This window comes from Melanerpes formicivorus, unplaced genomic scaffold (assembly GCF_026170545.1).
Source record: "Melanerpes formicivorus ecotype bairdi unplaced genomic scaffold, bMelFor1.0.p_v2 SCAF_13, whole genome shotgun sequence".
NCBI lineage: Eukaryota > Metazoa > Chordata > Aves > Piciformes > Picidae > Melanerpes > Melanerpes formicivorus.
Genome location: NW_027142365.1, coordinates 9,486,760 through 9,508,460, shown reverse-complemented (window position 1 = coordinate 9,508,460; position 21,701 = coordinate 9,486,760). Strand labels below are relative to the sequence as shown.

Below are 21,701 nucleotides of genomic sequence, written 5' to 3'. Positions count from 1 at the left end.
GCTGGATTTATTTTTCTACCATTTCTTCTTCATCCATCTGTAGGTTATTGATTATGTTTTGTCGCTGTAAATGTTCAATTATAGTTATGCATAGAAAAAGTTAAGTAGTTACATTCACTGTTCAGCTGTTTGATATATAGTTGATGCTTCAGCTTCAGCACCACTGTTTTTGTCAGAATTTCTTGACCTTCCTAAACTTCTTGTGGACTTCAAGAGTAGCTAAAAGATGCTCCTGTACAGACATGGAGTGAACACAGAATCCTAGAATCACAGAATCATTAAGGTTGGAAAAGACCTTTAAGATGATTGAGTGACATGCTGGAGACTGTCTGCTGTGTTTGTTTCTGCAGTCTGACAGTGTCTGAGCTTGACCACTTTCAGGTTGTGATTTAATCAATAGGCACATCCTGCCCTCATGCCTCCTAATTTTAGCATTAGCATGGTTGTCAGAGCTGTCCTTTGTGTTTTAGCTAATAGCAAGGGGAAAAGGGGAGTGTTAAGTAAACTTTTTGTTTGTTTGTTTCTTAATATCAAAGCTACAGTAATTAAAGTCTGTAGGAAACCCATAAAAAGGAGGTCAAATATGTAACAGTAATTACAAAATTCAGCAATTCAGCAGACCAAATATTTTCTATTAGCTGTTCATGTGCTAGGAAATTACACACTGGGATTTAAGCCTTATTGTTTACCTATACCCATTTATTTTGCAGCCACTCTGCTGTGCAGTTTTCTTTATCCTAAGCTACCAAAAAAGTAATTTGTTGGACTATTCAGTTTCTTTGAAAGAGGCTGTGGAGCTTTCTGCTTTTATAAAACTACTAAATCCTTGCATTTGGTAGAAATCTGCCTTTAATATGTATGCTGGGTGTGAGGCAGTCAGTGTGGTAGCATGGCATCCCTTTGCAATGAAACAGCACATCCGAAAATAAGGGACAGTATTAGTATGTGGTATGACAAATCATCAGCTATCGGTGAGGCAACAGAGTCTGGAGTCCAGCTCAAGGCTGAAAATCAACATTACTGACAAAGATTTAATCATCTTAAAAAAATTCACACAGCACAACTTACACAACATACTGAGGTATAGCCTCAAATCACACAATCCAGATAGCCCTCCTTCTCATGTCATCTCTGTGGCTCTGGGTGGGATAAATATGTTTATAAGTGTGTAAAGCATGGCATGAGCATGAAGTATGTGAGTATTGTGACCTTTAGGCTGTCATCCAGCAAAACATATCTACTTGACTGGTAGCATATTAAACAGAAGCAAAAATAAAGTTGTGTGGGTCTGAAAGGTGGACAGAGCTTTGTTCTCCATTTAAATCATAGGGGATATTCATCCCTTGCTGAAGGCAGTCAGAAAAGTTTCTCTGTATAGAGTTGCTTGAGGTTGGACTTCTTGAGTCTTTGTACATAAAAATTCTTATTGAAATCATTTCATGTTTTGGACATGTAATGTGGGGCTGAGCCCTAATGATATGACTTGCCTCTGAAGTAAAAGTGAGTCATTTATGTTGCACTTTGGACAAGCTAAGTAAAGTATCAGTTCAAATTACTACTGCTTCTGAGAATTGTCTGGTCTAATCTGAACTGCTTTGAATGCTTCAAACAGCAACAATCAAAGAGTATTTCTCACAAATTAAAAAAAGGATATATCAATTCCATTCAGTATTTTTATGTGAATGTACAGTGTACAATATGTTCTAGCATGCTTCTTGTCCTTTCTGGTAGGAAAGTTTTCCTTTAGGCAACTTCAGTTGAGAAGCTGAGTCTATCCAAGCTGTGTCCGTAATCAAAGCAAAGAGACAGGTGCCTGCAGATGCGCATAGGATATTAGGATGACTCATCGTGTTAAATGTCCAACCCTTTCCACTGACTGCAGAGAGAACCTCGATGACTCACTTGGATTACATAGTCGAGAACTAGACTGCCAAAGGGAGGAGAGGTTAACAAAGCTGCAAGGCTTCATATCTACTCATACATTAATCAAGCCAGGTGCCTGTTTTTTGGCCATGAGTCTGACTGTCACAGTTTGCATCTAAAAGGTTAAAGTCTTCCCATCCAAAATGAGATGGCCTTAGCCATACCCCCAGCTGGGAATAATCTTATCCTTATGCTGTCCCCGGAGCTGTGGTTGGGCATTGTTTTGTGAGAATACTGGTGGCCAGCGGCCAAAATCATGTGAACACCATAGTCATGACTTTAACCATATGGGCAATGGTAAGACAGTGCTAGAAGTCATGCCCCCAGCATATTTATGTTGCAAATATATATGTAGTCTTAGTGATTACTACTCCTGGTTTGCATTTAACTCTTTTATACTGGATTACTTTATTTTTGTTTTGAATGCTTTTATTGATATGGAGGCTGATAACTAAGAAGAAAAAAATCAGAATAGAAAGCATTGTGCATTGCATCCCCATCGTCTTCCCTGCTACATAAGAGTCTGTATTCACTGTGGAATATCCTATGGGGTGATGATGCTGTTGTAATGGTAAGGTGCTGCTCTGCTCTTCACTTCATGGAATGCAGTGGGAAGTTTCCACTGAAGAAAACTTTCAAAATATAGTGTGATTATGTGTCCAATCTGTATGATACTCTGTATACAAGGGAACTAGCATTAGTTTGGCTTTCTTTTTCACAGAATAATGAACAATTAATGGCATACCTACAGATTCAAAAACTGATTAATGGAGTTGTTGTCAAGGAAAGATATGCCATAAATAGCATAGGCAGAAGCTATCATGAATTTATTAATGGAGGAAAGAAGGTTGGTTACATTGTAAAGGCTGCAAAATAATGCATATTTCAGCTTTCTTATAACTCCTTCAATCTCGTTTTTCCTTACAGCCATAAACAAAGAGAAGCTTGAAAAAACAACTGGACTGAAGATTCTTCAGACTGGTGTGGGGGAGGTAAGTGGCTTGGGGGCATTTTACACTCTCAAAAATATTTTAATTGTTGGGTTTTTTTAAAGAAATTCTGGAGCTCATGAACATTTGTTAGCTACCAGTCTGACAGTGCTAAGGGCCTTTTTATGATACAGTTGCATCTGTCAAAATACAATCTGCTGCACAAATAGCACTGTATCCCACAGAGAAAAAAAAATGCCACCCTTATGAGAAAAGTGCAGATGCCTTTAAGAAATGCAGCTTTTTGCTTTTTTTTTTTTTTGTATCTGAGGAACAAAATCCTTAAAGATGAGGACAGCAACCGAAGCTGTCATATTATCCCCATTGGTTTTGATGGAGTGCTAGCTCATCTAGACCAATGAAAGTTTAAATTTGGAGTAAAGAGTCTTCAGATGCTAGACAGAAGCTCACAGTAAATGGTTTGCTTATTTTGGATGTAACTTAAAACATAAATAAAACATGTGGCTGTTATTATGGTGATATCACTACACAAAAACTCCACTAAGCAGTTCATCATTTATTAATAAGGATGATGCTATCTGCGAAGAATCTTGTATGATCTACAGTTGATTGCTAATTCTCCTGCTAATTTTGTGTACACAGTTATCTCTTTTTTTTTTCCCCTTTCCATGTAAGTAATTTTGCTAGTGGTGCACACTCACAGGGCTAGACAAATGCCTTTTTCTTGTGATTGCATTAATCTCGGTGTTAAGAATTATGAATTGCCAACTAAAAATGTACTGAAGGAATTTACCTTTTTATTTGGTTTTTTTTTTTACTGATTTTCATTTTTTATATTTCTATTTTTATTGGTTTAGTTAGTTGAGTTAGTTTAGTTGATGTTCTAAAGGGTGCATAACCTTAAGAGCTGAGAAGTGTAGCCTGGAGCAAGGCTGTGCACCTCAGACTGTGTCCTGAATTCAAGCCAGAGTGAAGCTTGCCTTTGTGTTATCCACAGGTTATTTCTGCTAAATAACATGAGAACTGGGACTGTGACACAGGCTGTAGAAGCCACATTCAGTGAAATTTTATCCAATGAGATTCCTTATTGTAATTAAATGCCTCCATGTATTTTGTCCCATTCCACTCACTGAATGGATTCCAGTTGGCTTCAAAGTCAACTGGAAAATGAAAGCCCACTTCATTTCAGATGCTTACTGTTAAATGACTTGTTATCTTCTATGCAGTCAATGGAGAAAGAAAATACTTTGGGATATTTGAAATGCAAGAAGTTGTCAACTGTTAAATGCATCATTAATCCACATTGTAGTAATAGGGTGGTTGTAACCATGGTAAGCCTAGGGATGTGCTGGGGATATAGCCTCGAGGACTTTCTACCTTTTCTTAACAGCAGCTAATAGAACTGGAAAAAACAAGTTCTTAGGCTAGAGAGCATCCTACTCTGATTCTTGCACTTGATTTAGTAAGAGTCCCTGCAGAACACACCTCCCATATATTTAGGCTATGTTAGCTTCTTTAAAAAAATTATGACACTACTTGGATTAATAAAGACTGATGAAAGGCTGGGCTTTAACCCTGCCAACTATGTACTTTTAGAAGTGAAAAAAAGTGCAAATGAATTAACCAAGGGGGAAGCATTTTGGCCTGAATCCATTCCAGGTTGCATCTGAGATAGAGTAATCAGCAGTGAAAGAACCAAGTAGTTTGCAACATTAAGGTGATGGAAGAACATTTGTTCAGCTGCTTATATATTTTGTTGTATGAGAATTGTCTCAGCTGTGTATATTCCCCTTTCTATGTCTTATCAGATATGATTGTGTACATAATGAATACATTTCTGCAGTCTCACTTACATGAAAAATAATGGACTTCTGTTACCAAGCTGGGGTTTTTTTGTTGATAGGGTATCAAATTCAGGTTATTTCAGGTTAAATCTGACTATGTTTTTCCAGTTTTGCGGTTTGTTTCTGATTCACCCAGGTGTTTAACGGTGTTAAAATAATAGAAAGCACATATTTTAACATAATGAAAGAGCCTTCTGTTGCATAAGGATTTCTTTTTATCCATGCCATACAAATGGAATTATATGTAATGGTAACTGTAAATCAAAGTCAAGATACTCAAATCAAAAGTAGAAAAAAAATCTAGTTCTAGAATAAGAAATGGCCTTTTTGTTTGGATGGTAGGTCAGATTCATGGCAAAGTTAATGGATATATAATCTGCACTTGCAGGATTGTAAAACAAAAAGGATTGATTTTGTGTGGCAAGTTTCATATCTGAAATAGCTCAAGAGAAATATAGCTGAGATACTAGTGGCAAATGGAACAGCTGTATAAACAAATGCAGGAACTGTTCTAAGATCAGCAATAATTCATGTGTTGCTCTGGACAGAGGAATCTGTTTTAGGTGTTGATCTATGATAGCAGAATTTGTGCTTCAGTAAGAAATGAATACCCAGGCCTTGGATAGAGTAAAAGGAAACAGTCTCTCTGTGGAGAAATTTTTCTCAGAGCTCCTCAGTCTCCTGCTTTCTCTCTGTAACTGAAGAAAATCATTTCAAAAGCAATCCCAGATTATACCATTCACACCAAGTTTATTGAGCCATGCAGTCAAGTCTGGGGAGGGCTGATGAATTGTTTTTATGTCACTGCATAAATATGTGCTGTGTAGTCATTAACAACACGGGTGTGGAGTCTAGCACAGCTACAATACAGTTCATCATCTTTATGTCATGTGAAAGATTTCCACAGCTTCAGCAAGTTTTTTGGTTAGAGCTGCCCTTAGTTGCACTCTGTCAGTGTAGCGTAGGCTCTGCTTCAGCATGATTAAAAAGGAGGTCCTAAGTTGCAACATCAGAAGCTGCTCAGGTGTCAGGATGTTGCCTTACAAGTTCTATACATTTCATTGGAAATTTTGTATGGTATAGTGCTGTGGGGTAAGCAGAACTTCCTTCAGTTCATTGTGGAATAGACCTTTACTGATACTTCTACAGCACATCCACCACAACATCTAACATTTGCCAGCAAAATATTCAATAATGATGCAGGGATCCAGAGGTTTGGATTATAGTTTGATGTATCACTTTTTAAGGGCTAATTTTTCTCTCACTTACCTTGTTTGTAACAAGGCTGTTATCCCAGAAAACCAGGAAGAGAAACTGCTGTAGAGAAAACCAGTGCTTACACTGAAATTCTGAGGATATATGCATTGCTGTAGCATTGATGACCTCTGGAATTATGTTTGCTAAGGTGTTTATTTTCTGTTTGGATTCTCCCAACACGTGTACTAGCTCTAAAACTCTTCCATGGTAGCCCTCCAAGATGTATTTGAGTCATTGTCAGACGCAGTGTTTGTGCCACACAAATTCATCGTGAGCTTTTCACACCTTCTTGGTTATTCAGATACAGTGAAGCTATTGTTGTCCCTGAGGTATTTTCTTTGGATCTCCCACACAAGAAATAAATCTCTGATGTCCTAAGGTCGTCTTCAGAAGCTCAAGAGCTTATGTGAGGGCATGAATATTTGTCATCTGTGTGTCTTTGCATAGTAGCACTGGTAAAAAAACCCGAAGAGCTACATTAAGCAGGCTCTTGAAGTCCATTCTCCTATCTCCCATCTTGATGTGAACTTGTTGTACTACATGTCTGAGCACCTCTGCAAAGTCTTGGGGATAATGTTTGGTCTTGTACTGAGGGAAAGCCTCTTCAGCAGCAGCAGAGTTCCAGTTGACTCACTCCAAGTCCAGGACTCAGCAGGGTTAGGAGCCCCAGTCCCACACAAACATTACTCCAGCTGGGTTTATACCTGGGGGCTGCTCTCCAGATCAAGGGAGCTCAGCAGGCACTGTGGATTACAACCCTACACAGAGGTCACAGAATAACCTGGAATTTCTTCCACATCTTTAGGAGCTTGACCACTTGTTTCCCTTCTCATAAGCACTTTTGAATTGTTATAAAAGCTCAGTATTTTTCAGGTCAGTTCCATGATGAGCTTGGCTGTGACTGTAGTTTGCCTGGCTCAAGTCCGACTCCAGTTGAAGAAAATTTCAAACAATGGTTCAAATGCAGTTACTGTGGCAAGGAAAAATAACTGTTTATTCAGGGTTTGGCTGAAATTTGTTTTCAGGAACAATTTCAGAATAGCAGGTCAGGCTCTCCAGCAGCTCAAGAAAATGTAATAATTCAAATAAGGTTTTGGAGGCTAAGGGCCTTCAATTTGAATAGTAAATTATCTCAATCAAGGCCTGAAAGAAACCAAGGGAATGGCACTGTTTCCGTCTTGAACTGGTAAAACAGCACTCATTCCAGAATACATTCTTTTAAATTAACTCATTCAATTTCTCAGTAGGGCTGCACAAAACACACTCATCACTGGATCTGTAACTTTGTTTGTAGGATTTGAATCATGATTCTCATATGGCAGACATAAGAAGGAGAATAATTTTCTATACCAAATGGAAATAACCCAAAATATATGTGAAACGAACATTTTGCTGTACCTCTAGATGTTCTAAAATAGAGCAGTGATATTTTGACATGTTTCAGAATATTCTCATTTATAGATATTGTGATAGCTGTGGAATTATGTTGATGTTACATAAAGTGATGTTACTGCAATAAAGAAATCTGCGTTTAAAAACTCTAGTGAAGCTAGAGGACATGATAGAACAGGCTTATAGTGATGTGCAAGCCTCTGGGGCAGGAGTCAGATTTCTATATCTTAGTGTTGCCAAACTTTGTCGTTAGTATCTGTGTGTCCAGATATTACCCAGGATTATATTGGAAATCGATAAAAAATTGGAGAGAGTACAGAACTTGAGAAATCATTTCAAAATGATGAAGAATAAGGTGTCAAGTTTTTTCTGATCTTCTGCAAATACTAGGTAAAATGTTAAGGGTTGACTTTTGGATTGGAAAGAACAAATTAGCCTAGGATCTACTCCAGCTGCCTTTCTTACATCTTGGCAATCAGCAAATGCTTCTAATCTGGAGCAGGTATTGCACCTAGGGGTCTGTGCCTTAATATGGCATAAGTGAAGGTAGGAAGTGATGCTGCACCCAAGATCATTTAGATGAGGTAGCTCTGATGCTGACCATGGTGTAGGAACAGCAGCTGTGCATGCATAAATGCTCAGATTTTAGCCCAAGTCACAGGTAAGCTTTCCAGCTTTCATCAAAACCTATCCTCCTTTTACCAGGACAAATGAGGCTGAAGCCAATCAAGGTGCATATGAGGGAATACACCTCTGCATTAATGTATAAGCTCTCTTAGACCGGTGGACACCAAGGAGAGCTTTTTCCAGGAGCTAGCTTTCAATATCTTTTTCTACAAAAGCCATGTCTCAGAAATCAACAAATTAGGTTTTTTTCTGTTATGTGATATCTGAGATTGGAGATCCTGCAGACAGTTCTTGCTGTAGGCTTTTGCTGATCACTGTGGCTGTGTTGATTAGCAGCTGAGCAGAGATTTTTCAGGATAGTCATTTGGGGGCAACATATATTGCTCTGAGCAAGACATGCATTAGGTCACAGATGGGCTCTTTGCTTTAAGGTATGTAACTCCAAGGCTATAAATTCAAATAAGAAAAATAATCATTAAATGAAAATCTTTGAGTACAAGCCTAGAAATATTCCTGCTGAAGGCACAATGAGGTTTACTTTATCCCACATGCACAAATTAGAGATTCTAAAGCAGTGTAACCCTTGAATAGATTATATTTTACATAGAAGGCTAGTAGTAATGTACTAATTTCTTGGCGTTTTACTGGTAGTGAATACATATCTCACTGTTACAGTTCTGTGAGTATACATTTATAGTAAAGTGATGCTAATCAGAAGTTAGTTGTTGAGCAGTGTTTAGAAGTAATGCTTCAAGAGCTTTCAGGAATGAAGCTAAACAGAACACTGAATTTCTCCAAAGAGAATGATGGAGCTCCATGGCTCATTTATTTAAGATCTTGTATGTTTTTGCAAAATGCATTTTAGCTAATATTTAGAGATAGTGTTAATGCTGTTTATTAACTATTCATTATGGCACATAGCCCACTAGAGGGCTGCTTTTCAAATAAATTGCATCCAGAGCATTAATAAATGACAAAATCAAAACAAAAAATGTGCAGCATGAATATGTATATAATTTTACTACATTATTTTGTCATATACATTCTGTGACTAAATGTTATATCCAGAACATACTAAAGCAATATAAATCATGGCCCCAACTCTGCAAACATTTAGAGTATGCTTAGCTTTAAGTACCCAGTTTGACTTTCCGTTTAAGCTACTGATAAATTTAGTGTTAAAGAGATGCCTGGATGCTACTGAGACTGTCTTGTGTCACATATCACACCGTCTCTGCTTGTGGAGGGGCAAAGTTCCAATGTTTATCTCCTGTATTTGATTTGAATATTGCATAGCGGAGGTATTTTGACATCTGAATGACAGGTCACAGCTTCAGTCTGGAAATCAGGTGTCAGTAGTAATTTCTCTTCATGTGCTCTGATTGTGACAACACCCTCCACTGTCTTTACAAAATTTTAAAGAGCACGACAAGGAAATGAGGAGATGATAATGTTAAGACAAATACAACAAACCTGATTTTCAGAGACAACTATCGGCGTATATTGATTTATGTTTTCCTCCTGAAACAGTATAAAAAGCACAAGTATTCAAGTGTCATGTTGGTTCATGAATTCCTTTACAGTAGCACTGTGTGATTTAAAGGAGCACGAGTGCCAAGTGATGTGGCAGTTGCCATGGCAACTACAGCAATTCAATTTTTATTCTGTATCATGTAAAATGAAACAAGATACGGTTTGCCTTGTGGCTTCAGGAACTTATGCATCCTACCAGTGTTGTTCCTTTTTGTCTTTTTTAAACATTGTTCCATTAGAAAAAAATAGAATGTGTTTGTTTGGTTTGAGGATTTGTCTTGGTTTTAAGCCATGTCATGCCATTGTCTTTTAAGCAGGGTTTCCTTTCCAAAACATAATAGATCTGTGGAGAAAATAGATTTAGATATGAGCACCAACTACATAAAGCAAACTGCAGGGTAATTCTGCTTAAAAATCAATGTTGTTACCTACCCTGTGATTTGGCAGCCTGCATTTGATATATTCATAAAGAAGAGAGTAGGATCTTTACATAGGAGAATGTGATTGTACTAGATACCTTACTGATTTATGAAATTCAGCATCCCCCTCTACCAGCAGCCAGTTCATTATGACTCAGAAATAATCCAGTGGTGTACTGGGTTGACTGGGGAGGCTGTAGATTAGGATTAAATTCTGTTTAACTGTCTGAAATTTGAGTACTACAGCTGATCAGAAGTTGAGAAGGGAGATCCTTCCACCTCCAGAGGCATGTGTTTGATCCTGGCAGGAATACATGGATTTCAGGCAATCTCACAGACAGAATTTAATATTTGAGGAAAGGAAGGAGCTGCAAATCCTGATCCTTCAACCCTGTCACTAGCAGACCCTGGGTAGAGAGTGTTCCTCTCCAGGTCAACACAGAAAGCCACTCACCCTGACTTCTGCTCTTAAGTGTCTTAAGGTTCAAGCTGTGAGATGTGGCTGGAGCACCTCTCCTATGAGGGTGGACTAAGGGAGTTGGGGCTATTCAGTCTGGAGAAGAGAAGGCTCCAAGGAGACCTACTTGTGGCCTTCCAGTATCATAAGGGGGCCTACAAGAAATCTGGGGAGGGACTCTTTAGGGTTTCAGGTAGTGATAGGACTAGGGGAAGTGGAAAAAAAAATAGAAATGGGTAGATTCAAGTTGGATGCTAGGAAGAAGTTCTTCCCCATGAGGGTGGTGAGACACTGGAACAGGTTGCCCAGGGAGGTGGTGGAAGCCTCATCCCTGGAGGTTTTTAAGACCAGGCTGGATGTGGCTCTGGGCAACCTGATCTTGTGTGAGGAGTCCCTTCCCATGGCAGGGGAGTTGGAACTGGATGATCCTTGAGGTCCCTTCCAACCCTAACAATTCTATGATTCTATATCCAGCCTTGCTATACATAACCCTGGTATTAGGAGCATTATAGGTCCATCAGTGTTAGTAAAATAAGCAAGAACAAGGCACAGATCTCAACATGGTCCCACATTTGTCTTTGCTGTTAAATTGTTGTCATGGTCATTCACATTATGTCCTGGTATTCTTCTAGGCTGTTTTGCTTCTAACTCTAAGCAAGATCCAGACTAGCGTCCCTTCATAGCAAGAAGCTTCAGTGTGGTCTGCTTTGGAGCATGAGTGTTAAGACTTGCATTATACTTAAAGCTCAGATGCAGGTAGTGTTGAGGTTCTTCCTATCTAGTTACAAGAATTGCTGCGAACCTACTTAACCAAATTTGTAACTCAAAGCTTCTGTAGAAACAGCCAGGTAATGGCTGCAGAATGTCACCAATAGGTCTCCAATGTCACGTTGGTACGTGAAGCTTTGGTACTCTCATGCTTAGTATTCTGATTCACATTGACGGGCATTAGACACAGCTGCTGAGGAGATAACTGATCCTCTCTAGCTACCTGCTGCAAGACCAGCAAAATTCCCATTGCAGTGCCGAGTTTTCTAAGTCTACATACTGCACAGCAAGACCTGGCCAGAGCGTGAGCACAGCACTTTGGTGCACATGAAAACAGTGCCTGGGTCGGTACAGTTGCTTCTAGCATGGCAGACAGATCTATCATAGAGCAATTCTTCAATGTGATCTGAGCGTATCAAACGTTTGAGTATCCGAACCTGTAACAGGGAAAAGGGAAATGGTTCTGTGCCACAGAAAAGTGACCTAGTCCATTAATGTCTGAGGACCGCTGTGGCTGACCACAGTTCACTGAGCACTTTGCTCTGGCAAGGGAATGTCGTTTTGTGCGCTATTTCCGTGGCTGTTTACCTTTAGCAGGTAGAGCGGTGACTTCATTTTCCGAGCGTCAGGGCTGGTTTTACGATACAGATTTCACTTGATTGTTATGCTGTTAATTTACAGATCTTTACTGAGTGAATGCAAACAAATTCTGTTCCTCAAAGCTCTACTAATGCACAATGTTTGAATTTTAATTTCCAGTCCATCTTAGATTACAGTGATGAAAAACAATATTTAATCCCTCGTTAACACATGAATAAGCGGAAACTGTCATTTCCCACCAAACAATAACGGGATTATCTCAAGAACTGTCAGTTTATGTGAAAACATTATGTAGCCCAAATTTTCATAAAAATTAGCAGTGGGTAATATTCAAGATCAGAGCAATGGAAAGAGGGAAATCTGCATTCATGGTAATAAATATTCATATTTGTCTGCTCAGGAGATGAAAATCTAATCAAGGGGCTATTGATGCGCTGGCTTTTTCTTTTTCTTTTTTTTTTTTTTCTTCTAAACCAAGATGTTTCATCTAAATTGGGTTTGATATGGAAATTAGTCTCACTCCAAGTCCTCCAGGCCATGAGCATGCTGGGATAACACTGGAGGTGTCCGATGCATCAGATGTTGCTGCTGGCATCTGCTTCTGCAGACAACAAACACAATAAAATAAAATAAAAAAAAAAGAAATTGACAGCATCTCAAGGGTCAAGCTCCCAGTGGCTGACAGCGTTGTGGTGGTGGTGGGGGTTTGTTGTTGTGCTTGGTTTGGGGTGGGTTTCTTTTATTCCTAAAGATTTTAATTTTATCCCAGTTAAATCCTCTGTACTGCTGGGTTAAAATTGTCAGCATTTTTTGCTTTTGTTGACAATTACCATAAATCAGAAGACACTCTGCATGAAGCTTAATGAAATATGTATGATCTAAAAATGGGAAGAAGATAAGTGCAGTATGTTGCTTTAGGGTTTTGTGTGTGTATCTATGTATCTGTGCGTGCATATGCACAACCTGAAGAGCCAACTTCTATTTTGTGTGCTGTGCACTGACTGGAAGAGTCAGGCAGTTACCAACTGGAGACCACAGAAAACACAAAAAACATATCCTGTGAACAAAATCTGTCATAGTTGATCCAAAAGTGAGAGTAGTATGCTTCCTATATCCGTTACTATGTTTAATTAATACAACTGTATGTTAAAATATTCAGTTAAAAATATTCCCTGATGCTTCTCTTGACTACACTAGTATGAAAATTTGGTCTGTCCTAATAGAAGTGTTTGCTTTGACATACCCTTTAAAAATGAAGCAGTTATTATTTCATTCAGTAGTCATGCACAATATTATGTCCTTCCTTGTATTTCCTGGGAGTTTTGTGACTTTGGAAAAAAAATATATGTATATATGTATATATGTATATATATATACACACACATATATATATATGTTGATCCATGTTGATCTTGATCCATGTTATATATATATGTTGATCCATGTTGATCTTGATCCATGTTATATATACATGTGGATCCATGTTGATCTTGATCCATGTTATATATACATGTGGATCCATGTTGATCTTGATCCATGTTTTACATATATATGTTGATCCATGTTGATCTTGATTCATGTTATATATATATGTTGATCCATGTTGATCTTGATCCATGTTATATATATGTTGATCCATGTTGATCTTGATCTATGTTATATATATATGTTGATCCATGTTGATCTTGATCCATGTTATATATACATGTGGATCCATGTTGATCTTGATCCATGTTTTACATATATATGTGGATCCATGTTGATCTTGATCCATGTTTTATATATATGTGGATCCATGTTGATCTTGATCCATGTTATATATATATATATATGTTGATCCATGTTGATCTTGATCCATGTTTTATATATATATGTTGATCCATGTTGATCTTGATCCATGTTATATATACATGTGGATCCATGTTGATCTTGATCCATGTTTTATATATATATATTTCTCACATTAAGGTCCTGGTCTTACAAACAACTGCATATGTGTGTGTGTGTCTGTCTGTCTGTCTGTCTGTCTGTCTATCTATCTATCTATCTATCTATCTATCTATCTATCTATCTATCTATTCCTTTTGTGGAAGGTGTTTTCTGAGACCTACCCAGCTGAGCTGTGAGTGTTACTGAGCACTAGACAGTTTCATCTAGCTTCTGATTGCTCTGCATACACAAGTAATGTCTGACTCAGTCATTTCAAAACTCCAAATACCATCTGTGAGTTTATTTCATTCCTGGAGAAGCTGTCATGGAAAAGGTATTATTTTTTTTTAGATTTAGAACTGGACAAAGTCCTATCAGCAGCATTCAGCTATATTGCCTGGAGCATGAGAGAGCAGAAAGGGAAGATAAGCAGAGACCGCTCGGAAAGGAAGGATATTCTTACTAACCAAGAGCATAGCTAGAATAGAAATCTTGCTTGTTGAGGAGGTTACATCCTTTCATTATCAAATCTATACCAAGTAGAAATATGGAGATGAAGCTCGTAGTATCTCAGAATTCCAGTAATTTGTGCAATAAATCATTGAAGAGGCAAGTGTAAGCAGCCTGCAGAGTGCAGTGTGCATGTATTGGCAGACTTGATATCTTTTTCTGTACAATCTGTGCTGGCATCTTTGTCCGAAATGTTTTTCAGAGATTTTCAGAGATCTTCATAATCAACTCCTTTGCCAAGCTCTAAGAAAAAAAAAGCAACAAGAAACTAAAAAAAAAAAAAAAGGCAGCATGCATCATGTATAGCAGATGGGTGTACAGCAGTGTACAGGTGTCTGGCATACAGGTGCCAGATAAGGAAAGGTAGTTAGGTATTTTCCAGAAAACCCCATTAATTGTTCCTAAAAGAAAGAGTTGTATATTCTTCTAGTGCTACCTGCACTGGCAAGATGTGTGCCTCAAAGTATCAATGTCCCCTCTTAACTGTTACCCATTTGACTGGAGTGATCCTTAAACCAGAGCTGCCTTTTTTTCCCTTTGCCTTTTCCCAGGACACTAAGTTGGCTCTGTGAAGTTCATCATGTTCTGAAGCAGAACAGAAGCAGTCTCTGACATTAGGCAGAACTACTTGATCCCTCTTCTTTACTTGCTTCACCTTTGTAAACCTTTTGCTATTAATTTTAGAATAAACATCCATTTTCTCATAGAAAGATTTGGGAATTTTTGATACGCAAGAAGTAACTTGGCCACAATAGATGAATATTTAGGGATAAAAAAGATCAACTCAGTTATAGTACCTTCTACTAAAAAGCCAATTTGTGTTTCTCTTAAGTAGAATGATTATGATGATGATCTATTGATTAGAGAAACATTAAGCTGTAATACATCTCAAGGTAGTATATGGTAGTAGGTAATGCAGTGTTGCTTGTCAGAAATATATCAGATGCAGTGGTGAGTACTCACACCACTGACCTCTGCACCTATTTTATCTGTTCAAGGTACTTTATATTAACTAAATTAAGTAATGTCCTTAGGTTCTTGCCACTGGTAAGGGGGAGACTTCAAGTGCATCATGGCCCTCAGCTGTGGTCCTGGATCCCATTTCTTTCTTGCACGGAGCTTCTACTTCACAGTACTGAAGTACCACAGGCTGAGTAGTTTTGATTAACAAGGGCATTACAGTAATGCTTTCTAGACAGGTCTAGGATCTCTCTGGGTACCTGCCTACACACAGAGTGTTAGGAAAACTGTGACTTTGCACGATTACAGATAATCAGTAAAAAAAAAAGACAAGATTAGAAAAGGAAAGGTAGAAAAATTTTCATTTTCCCTATTTCAGAAAGAAGGATCTGAGTTATAAAGATATGAAACGAAATTGTTCAAATTTGTAAGCAAGCCTGTGAGAAATTTGGGACTGGACCCAAGGCCCAATCCAGTGCCTGAAACAGATGCTCACCTTTCCTGCCCATTAATATGCAATTCCAGGAACATCAGGATGGAAGCTCATCTTCAGACTTGACTTAACAAAATGTTTTAATAATCCTAGCTATGAAATGCTAGGAGCTGGTCTTGGATTTTACAATAAGAGACAAAGTGGTTGTGATACAGTATGGTGTGTAAATTATATGCAGAGTTTATTGACATGCAAATTTGAATGCTAAAAAGAAAATCATTCTTTTTTAAACCAGAGAAGGGAGTTTTTCAACCACAGAAAACAGGAGCTGCCAATAATTACTCTTTTTTTTTAAGAAATTGACAGTATTTCCTTACATTTTAAGACATATTTCTCTTGTCATGAAAAATAATACTCTTTTCTAAACAAGCTCAATTTTTTTTTACTTTGCTGATAGCAAAGAGGCAAAAATACTAGAAGTCTGTCAGATAGATCATAGATGCCATAATATAAAAGTGTAACTATTAATGTGTGGACTTTTGAGTTGTCATTGTAAGATTTTGGTCTTCTGGTTTCAGCAGTCAAAATCTTGGAGCAGATCCAGGTGTTGTCTGTGACCTTGTTGGTCAGTAACATCCACAGTGGCTAATACCCTGTTATTGGTATTTTGTATCCATTAGACAATGAAATGTTCCTATGTCTACTGCCAGGGTGAACTTTGGAAACACTAATGGGCAGATATGGAATATTTCAAGGAATAGTTTATATTCACAGGGCATGATGAGAAACACCCAGTTGCCTCTAGCTTACCACTGACACAATGGTGTTATTAAGCATATTTTGTTAGCTGCAACAAGAGAAAGAAGAGCAAGAGGAGCTGTGTCTGCTGTCTTTTCTCTGTTTTATCTTTTTCATTTTGAGCTTGAGTTTTGTGCCAGACTAATAGCCCTTGGCAATGGGCTGGGGAAATGAAACTTTCACTAAGATTAGCGAATGTGCGGAAAACAATGTGTGAAATCCTGAACTGACAAGCACGAACAGACTGGTGAGGGCACAGAGACATTTCGTGAAGTGAAACCATATTTGTACCCAACATGTCTAGAAAAAACCTGTAACAACTGAGGTGGCAAAAGATCCCACCCAGGAGACAATAGAATGACATCCTCATTATACCAGTCAGAGAATAAAGGAGGTGTGGAGTTTATTCTGCCCTTTTCAATTACTGGCAGCTTGTATTAATTTATGGTAGTGCAGTGTTGTGTGTGGTGGTGTGCTTTGGGGTGATTATCCTTGTGAGACTGTAAGTCCAACAGTTGTCATGCAATTTGGAGTTGCAGACTGGCAATTTTTGTAATTCAATCTCAGGAAATAAACAAAGTATGGCAACTTGATACATTTCAAGCAATTAAATTTCTGCTGAAATTTTTGCTTCATCCTGGGGACTCCCAGATTTCCCAGCCACATTCTGTCTCTGATTAGAAATGCAAATAATCTCCATGAAATGGAAGAAAGCAGCCACCTTTATAATATACAGTGGCACAACAATATATTGGATTGGCACCTGCCCTTAATTTAAAACATGGCCTTAGAAATGTGCCATCAGAACACAAGTCAGGAAAGCAGACTGGAAAGTTGTGCCAGCTGTGGCTTTTCTGGCTCAGAAGAGGTGGACCTACAGAATTCCTCTGTGAAAAATGACTTATTTCAGGGTATGAATTCAATGCTCCTACCCAGCCCATTCAGACTGTACAGTTTTCAGAACAAGCTCTCTTCCTTGCTGCACGCCCATCATGTAGCAGGTACAGTGAACTACCAGGCTGCAAAATACCTGACAGATGAACAAATACTCAGAAGTTTGCTGAGTAGTCTTTTTCCTGAGAAGGTAAACGATTCATGCAAGTTATTTCTTTGGCGCAATTCTCTTCATTTACAGAAACTGTACATACAGCTCTTTTTCATAGGATGCTGGAGGAACAGGCAATTGCAGACACACAGCCTCCAGGCTCCTGGGTCACAAGACTGGTTCCAAATTTCACAATTTTCACAGGTTCCAAAACTTCCCTGGACCCTTACCTCCTCCAGTGAGATATGGGCCCACTGATTAGAAAAGTCTATTAGTAGTTAACATTATCCACCCCTAACTTAGATGTGCAGACACTTAAGTGAATCATCTGTGATAGGAGTGTAGTCAACTGAGCTCAATAATCAGCAGAGTCCAGCTATGATTGGAATTGCCTTTTATTTCCCACTGCTGATTAAAGGTTAAACCAAAGGCTAGGGCCGCATAGTTAAATGGGATTCCGTTCAAAAGCTAAGATTGATTAGATTGGATCTCCACTAGATCTGAGGTGTCAGGATGATTTTGTCATATAAATAACCAGGTAAATTTGACATACCTCAATCTGTAATGTTGGCTGAAGATGTGAGTGGTTACAAGCCACGTTCGCTGAACTCCATGTGGATCTGATAAGCCTATGCTAGGAATTCTCCAGTGTTATCTTCAATCTTCTGTGGCCATCTTTGACTCTCTGAACACTGAGACTGTGTTCATGGGGTGTGTGAACACACTGAGATTGAACAGTCAGACAAGCAAAGCCTAGCTGATCTCCCAGTCTGGGTACTGCAGTAAGGATTCCCCTGGAAAGAGACTGAGTGTGAAGGGAAATGAAAGCTTGTATCACACCAGGTCATGCTATTCTGGACTAGGCTAGCTCTTGATGGCACAGTGATTAATTCACCTTCCAGATCAACCCATTGAGATTTGCTGGCCTAAGCAGTGAATAGTCTGTAGTCTGCATGAGTTTCATAGCTGTTCCCACAGAAATTAATCTCTTCTAGTAGCCTGCAGCCCTCTAGTTACAGGCAACAAGTTTCCTAATATTAACTTCTGAACAAAAGACAGTAAAGACTTCATTCTTTGTCAGCTGGTGTTGAAAGGTGGCAGGAGGTTCAGCGGTGCTGACAGGGCAATCCAAGGAAAGAGAAAGGTGTCTGTTGTAACTAAAGGATGTCTCTTTCTTTTCTTTCCCTTTTTACTTTGTGTTAAAGATGTATGATTTCCTAGTCAGCGCAGCTTGTGGTGCGCCTTTGTTTTCCAAATTAGAGAAACAAAACAAGCTGTTTCTCAATATAGTTGTTGGGCAGTTTGTGGCATCAAGCTGTGAGCTATGTATGCCATGGTAAGAATCCTGGCTGATACCAGCAAAGGAGATGTGTGATTGGGGTACAAAAATAGTCATGCCACTTGGAGTGTGTGCAAACAACTGTGTTTGTCTTCTGGTAGTGCAGAAACCCCTGGTGTGTCCCATAAATTCTATCCTGTCAGAAATAAAATACAGGAATGTTGTCATCTCTTATTTAGTGCTTTCTTTTGTTGCTTGCTTATGAAAGTCTCATAGTAGAGGACAGAGTGCTAGCTGCAAAGAAAATGTCCAGTTGCAAACCAGTACCTGTAAGTAGATGCTGCCACCTCCGTGTAAATTCACGCAGGTGAGAAGCTGATAGCGCTCTGGCCACACCAAGCCTGGAGCCTCATATGAACAATTGTAGGCCCCTTGGTTTGTCTGGGTCAGTCAGACATACTGTAAAAATCGTAAGTTTAGCAAGGTGAAGTAGCACTGAATTTATCTTGATTTCTTGTCATTAATTTGCTTGGGAGTGCCTGATTTTCCAGTGCAAAGAATAGCATTAAGACTCTTTGTTAGAGATGTAGCAAGTCTTTTTGCCCAAACAATTTGCAGAGTATATGCACTATACTGAAAGCTAGACAGCTGAGGGAAAAGCAAATCAAATCTGTTACTTTTTGCCAGCTGCTTCTTCATACTGGGGATGTCTCTTTCTTCTCTATTTTAATTTTAGTCTTGTTTTTGTTTAATTCAGAACAACTGAGCCAATATATTTCCTAAACAACTATGTGCTGAATTGGCTTAGCATTCATTTTTATTTAATATTAACTCAGTGAACCAAAATAATAATAATAATAATAAAAATACTCAAATAGACTCGAATTTCAGGTTTCTGTCAAACACATAACTGTGATAGTGTGATATTGAGAGTAAAAAATGTTTAAACATTGTAAAAGAGCAGCGCTGCTCATATATGCCAGTATTGATTTTCAAAGTCAACTTCCAGTCATCTGACTCTTCATACTTTATGAAATATAATGCAGTATATAGAAATAAATCAGTTGGAGAACTCAGTACTCCAGCATGCAGCGTTATGATGTCAAGGGTAAACGAACCCACTGCAAAAGCAACAAATGCTCTTCAGTGATTGCATTTCTTTAGATATTATCAACTAGCGTGCGGCTTTCATCTGTCTAAACACAATGTAGTCAGCATTTATCTCCCATAAAATCAGTCAAAACAGAAACTCCTATGTAATCAGTTTGACTCGGTGATGGGTTTGGTGATGATGGTGGTGGCAGAGGGAATCACTTCTCTCAAGTAATTCGCAGGCAGCCAACGCACACATCTTATCAGGGGTTACCTGGCAACTGTATGCTGCCATTAGTTGAAGTATAGTGATTAGTTAATAGCCCATGACTTCACAGGTTACTTGTTTTTGCAATTATATACAAGCATTTAGCATTTGATTTCTCCTGAAAACTGCGTCTCACAGAAATTAGTATCAGGTCAGATCATGACTGGCGCTCCTCTCTCTAGCATCTAGTTAGCAGTAAATGCTTCCTTTCCTCCACCTCTCCCATCATGTTTTATATCTCCCAGGCAATTTCTACAACTTAAGGACATTACCAAGACAAAATTATGAAATGTCAAAAAGAGAGCAGTGCAATTTTCTGATACTTGGTTTACCTGGGAATTGCATGAAGAACAGACCATTCACCTCTCATGTTCTACCAGGACCAGGCGGGAGGAGAGACCTGTCAGATGCAGCAGTGTCACAGGGACACACATATCCCCAAAGGGGTTGTGGGGTCTCCTTCTATGGAGAATTTCAAGACCCATCTGGATGCATTCCTCTGTGACCTGAGCTAGATTGTATGGTACTGCTCTACAGGGGCATTGGACTTGATGTTCTCTTTGGGTCCCTTCCAACCCCTGACATCCTGTGATCCTGCAAATGACACACTATTTCAGGTTTTACAACAGTATAAATGTAGATGACTGGCACATACTTAAGTATTCCTTAGCATTTGAGTGTTTTGATGCAACCCTAAAGGGAAGATGTAGTAAGGTGGGGGTCAGGCTCTTCTCCCAGGCAACTTGTGACAAGACAAGAGGGCGTGGCCTGAAGCTGTGCTGGGGGAGGTTTAGGTGGGATGCTAGGAAGCACTTCCTCACAGAAAGGGTAATTAGATACTGGAATGGATTGCCCAGGGAGGTGGGGGAGTCGACATCCCTGGAGGTGTTTAAGGAAAGACTGAATGTGGCACTTAGTGACATGGTCTAGTCAGTGTAGTGGTGGTAGGTCATAGGCTGGACTTAATGATCTCAGAGGTCTACTCCAGCCTCAATAATTCTGTGATTCTGTGAACCCTTCATGTGGTGTTTCCCCTTGGGCTATTTTTATACCTTATAACTTTGTACTAAAAACGTGCACTTTTTTTTTTCACTTGGGTTTTTTCCTCTCTCTTTTGGGCTATGAATGCTCTTGTTTGCAGAGATGTTAGCTTTGACTATAATCTTTGACTATAATACCAAACAAATCCTCCCTGTTTTCTGTGTGCTGGCTTTATGAGATTTGAAAAGTTACATTACCAAGTTAGCAGGAAAAGGAGATGTTTGTACTGCCCAAGTGAGCCAGATATTCATTCCATATGCAGCACTTGGTTCTGTATGAAGCCTGTAGCCCAAAAGCGGCTTGGGAGTGAACTGTCAGCTATGCCTTATTCAGCTGTGCCCCAAATAACCATGCCTCTAATGCCTATACCTGGTGACCTTTAAGGTAGTTTTGAAGACAGTGGTCAAATTTCCTCTTATTGCTGTCGTATTTCAAAGCCTGTTGCCTCCTGGAAACATCTGTCAAATCAACCACAACATCATGAAAATGTTGGCTGAGGGACCCTGGAGTCACCTCATTCCAGATCCTGCTCAAAGCAGGGTGGTCGCAAACACTGTATCAGACAGATTTCCTTTC

The 21,701-nt window shown here is 38.9% G+C and overlaps 1 protein-coding gene across 1 annotated transcript in view; it reads left to right on the top strand.

Moving 5' to 3' along the window:
* PTPRN2 (protein tyrosine phosphatase receptor type N2) overlaps positions 1–21,701 on the top strand; it is a 612,734-nt gene that overhangs the window by 376,641 nt on the left and 214,392 nt on the right. Inside the window, exon 12 of the mRNA XM_068146020.1 lies at positions 2,851–2,915. Coding sequence (XP_068002121.1) covers positions 2,851–2,915 — 65 coding nt within the window. The remainder of the gene's footprint in view (positions 1–2,850; positions 2,916–21,701) is intronic.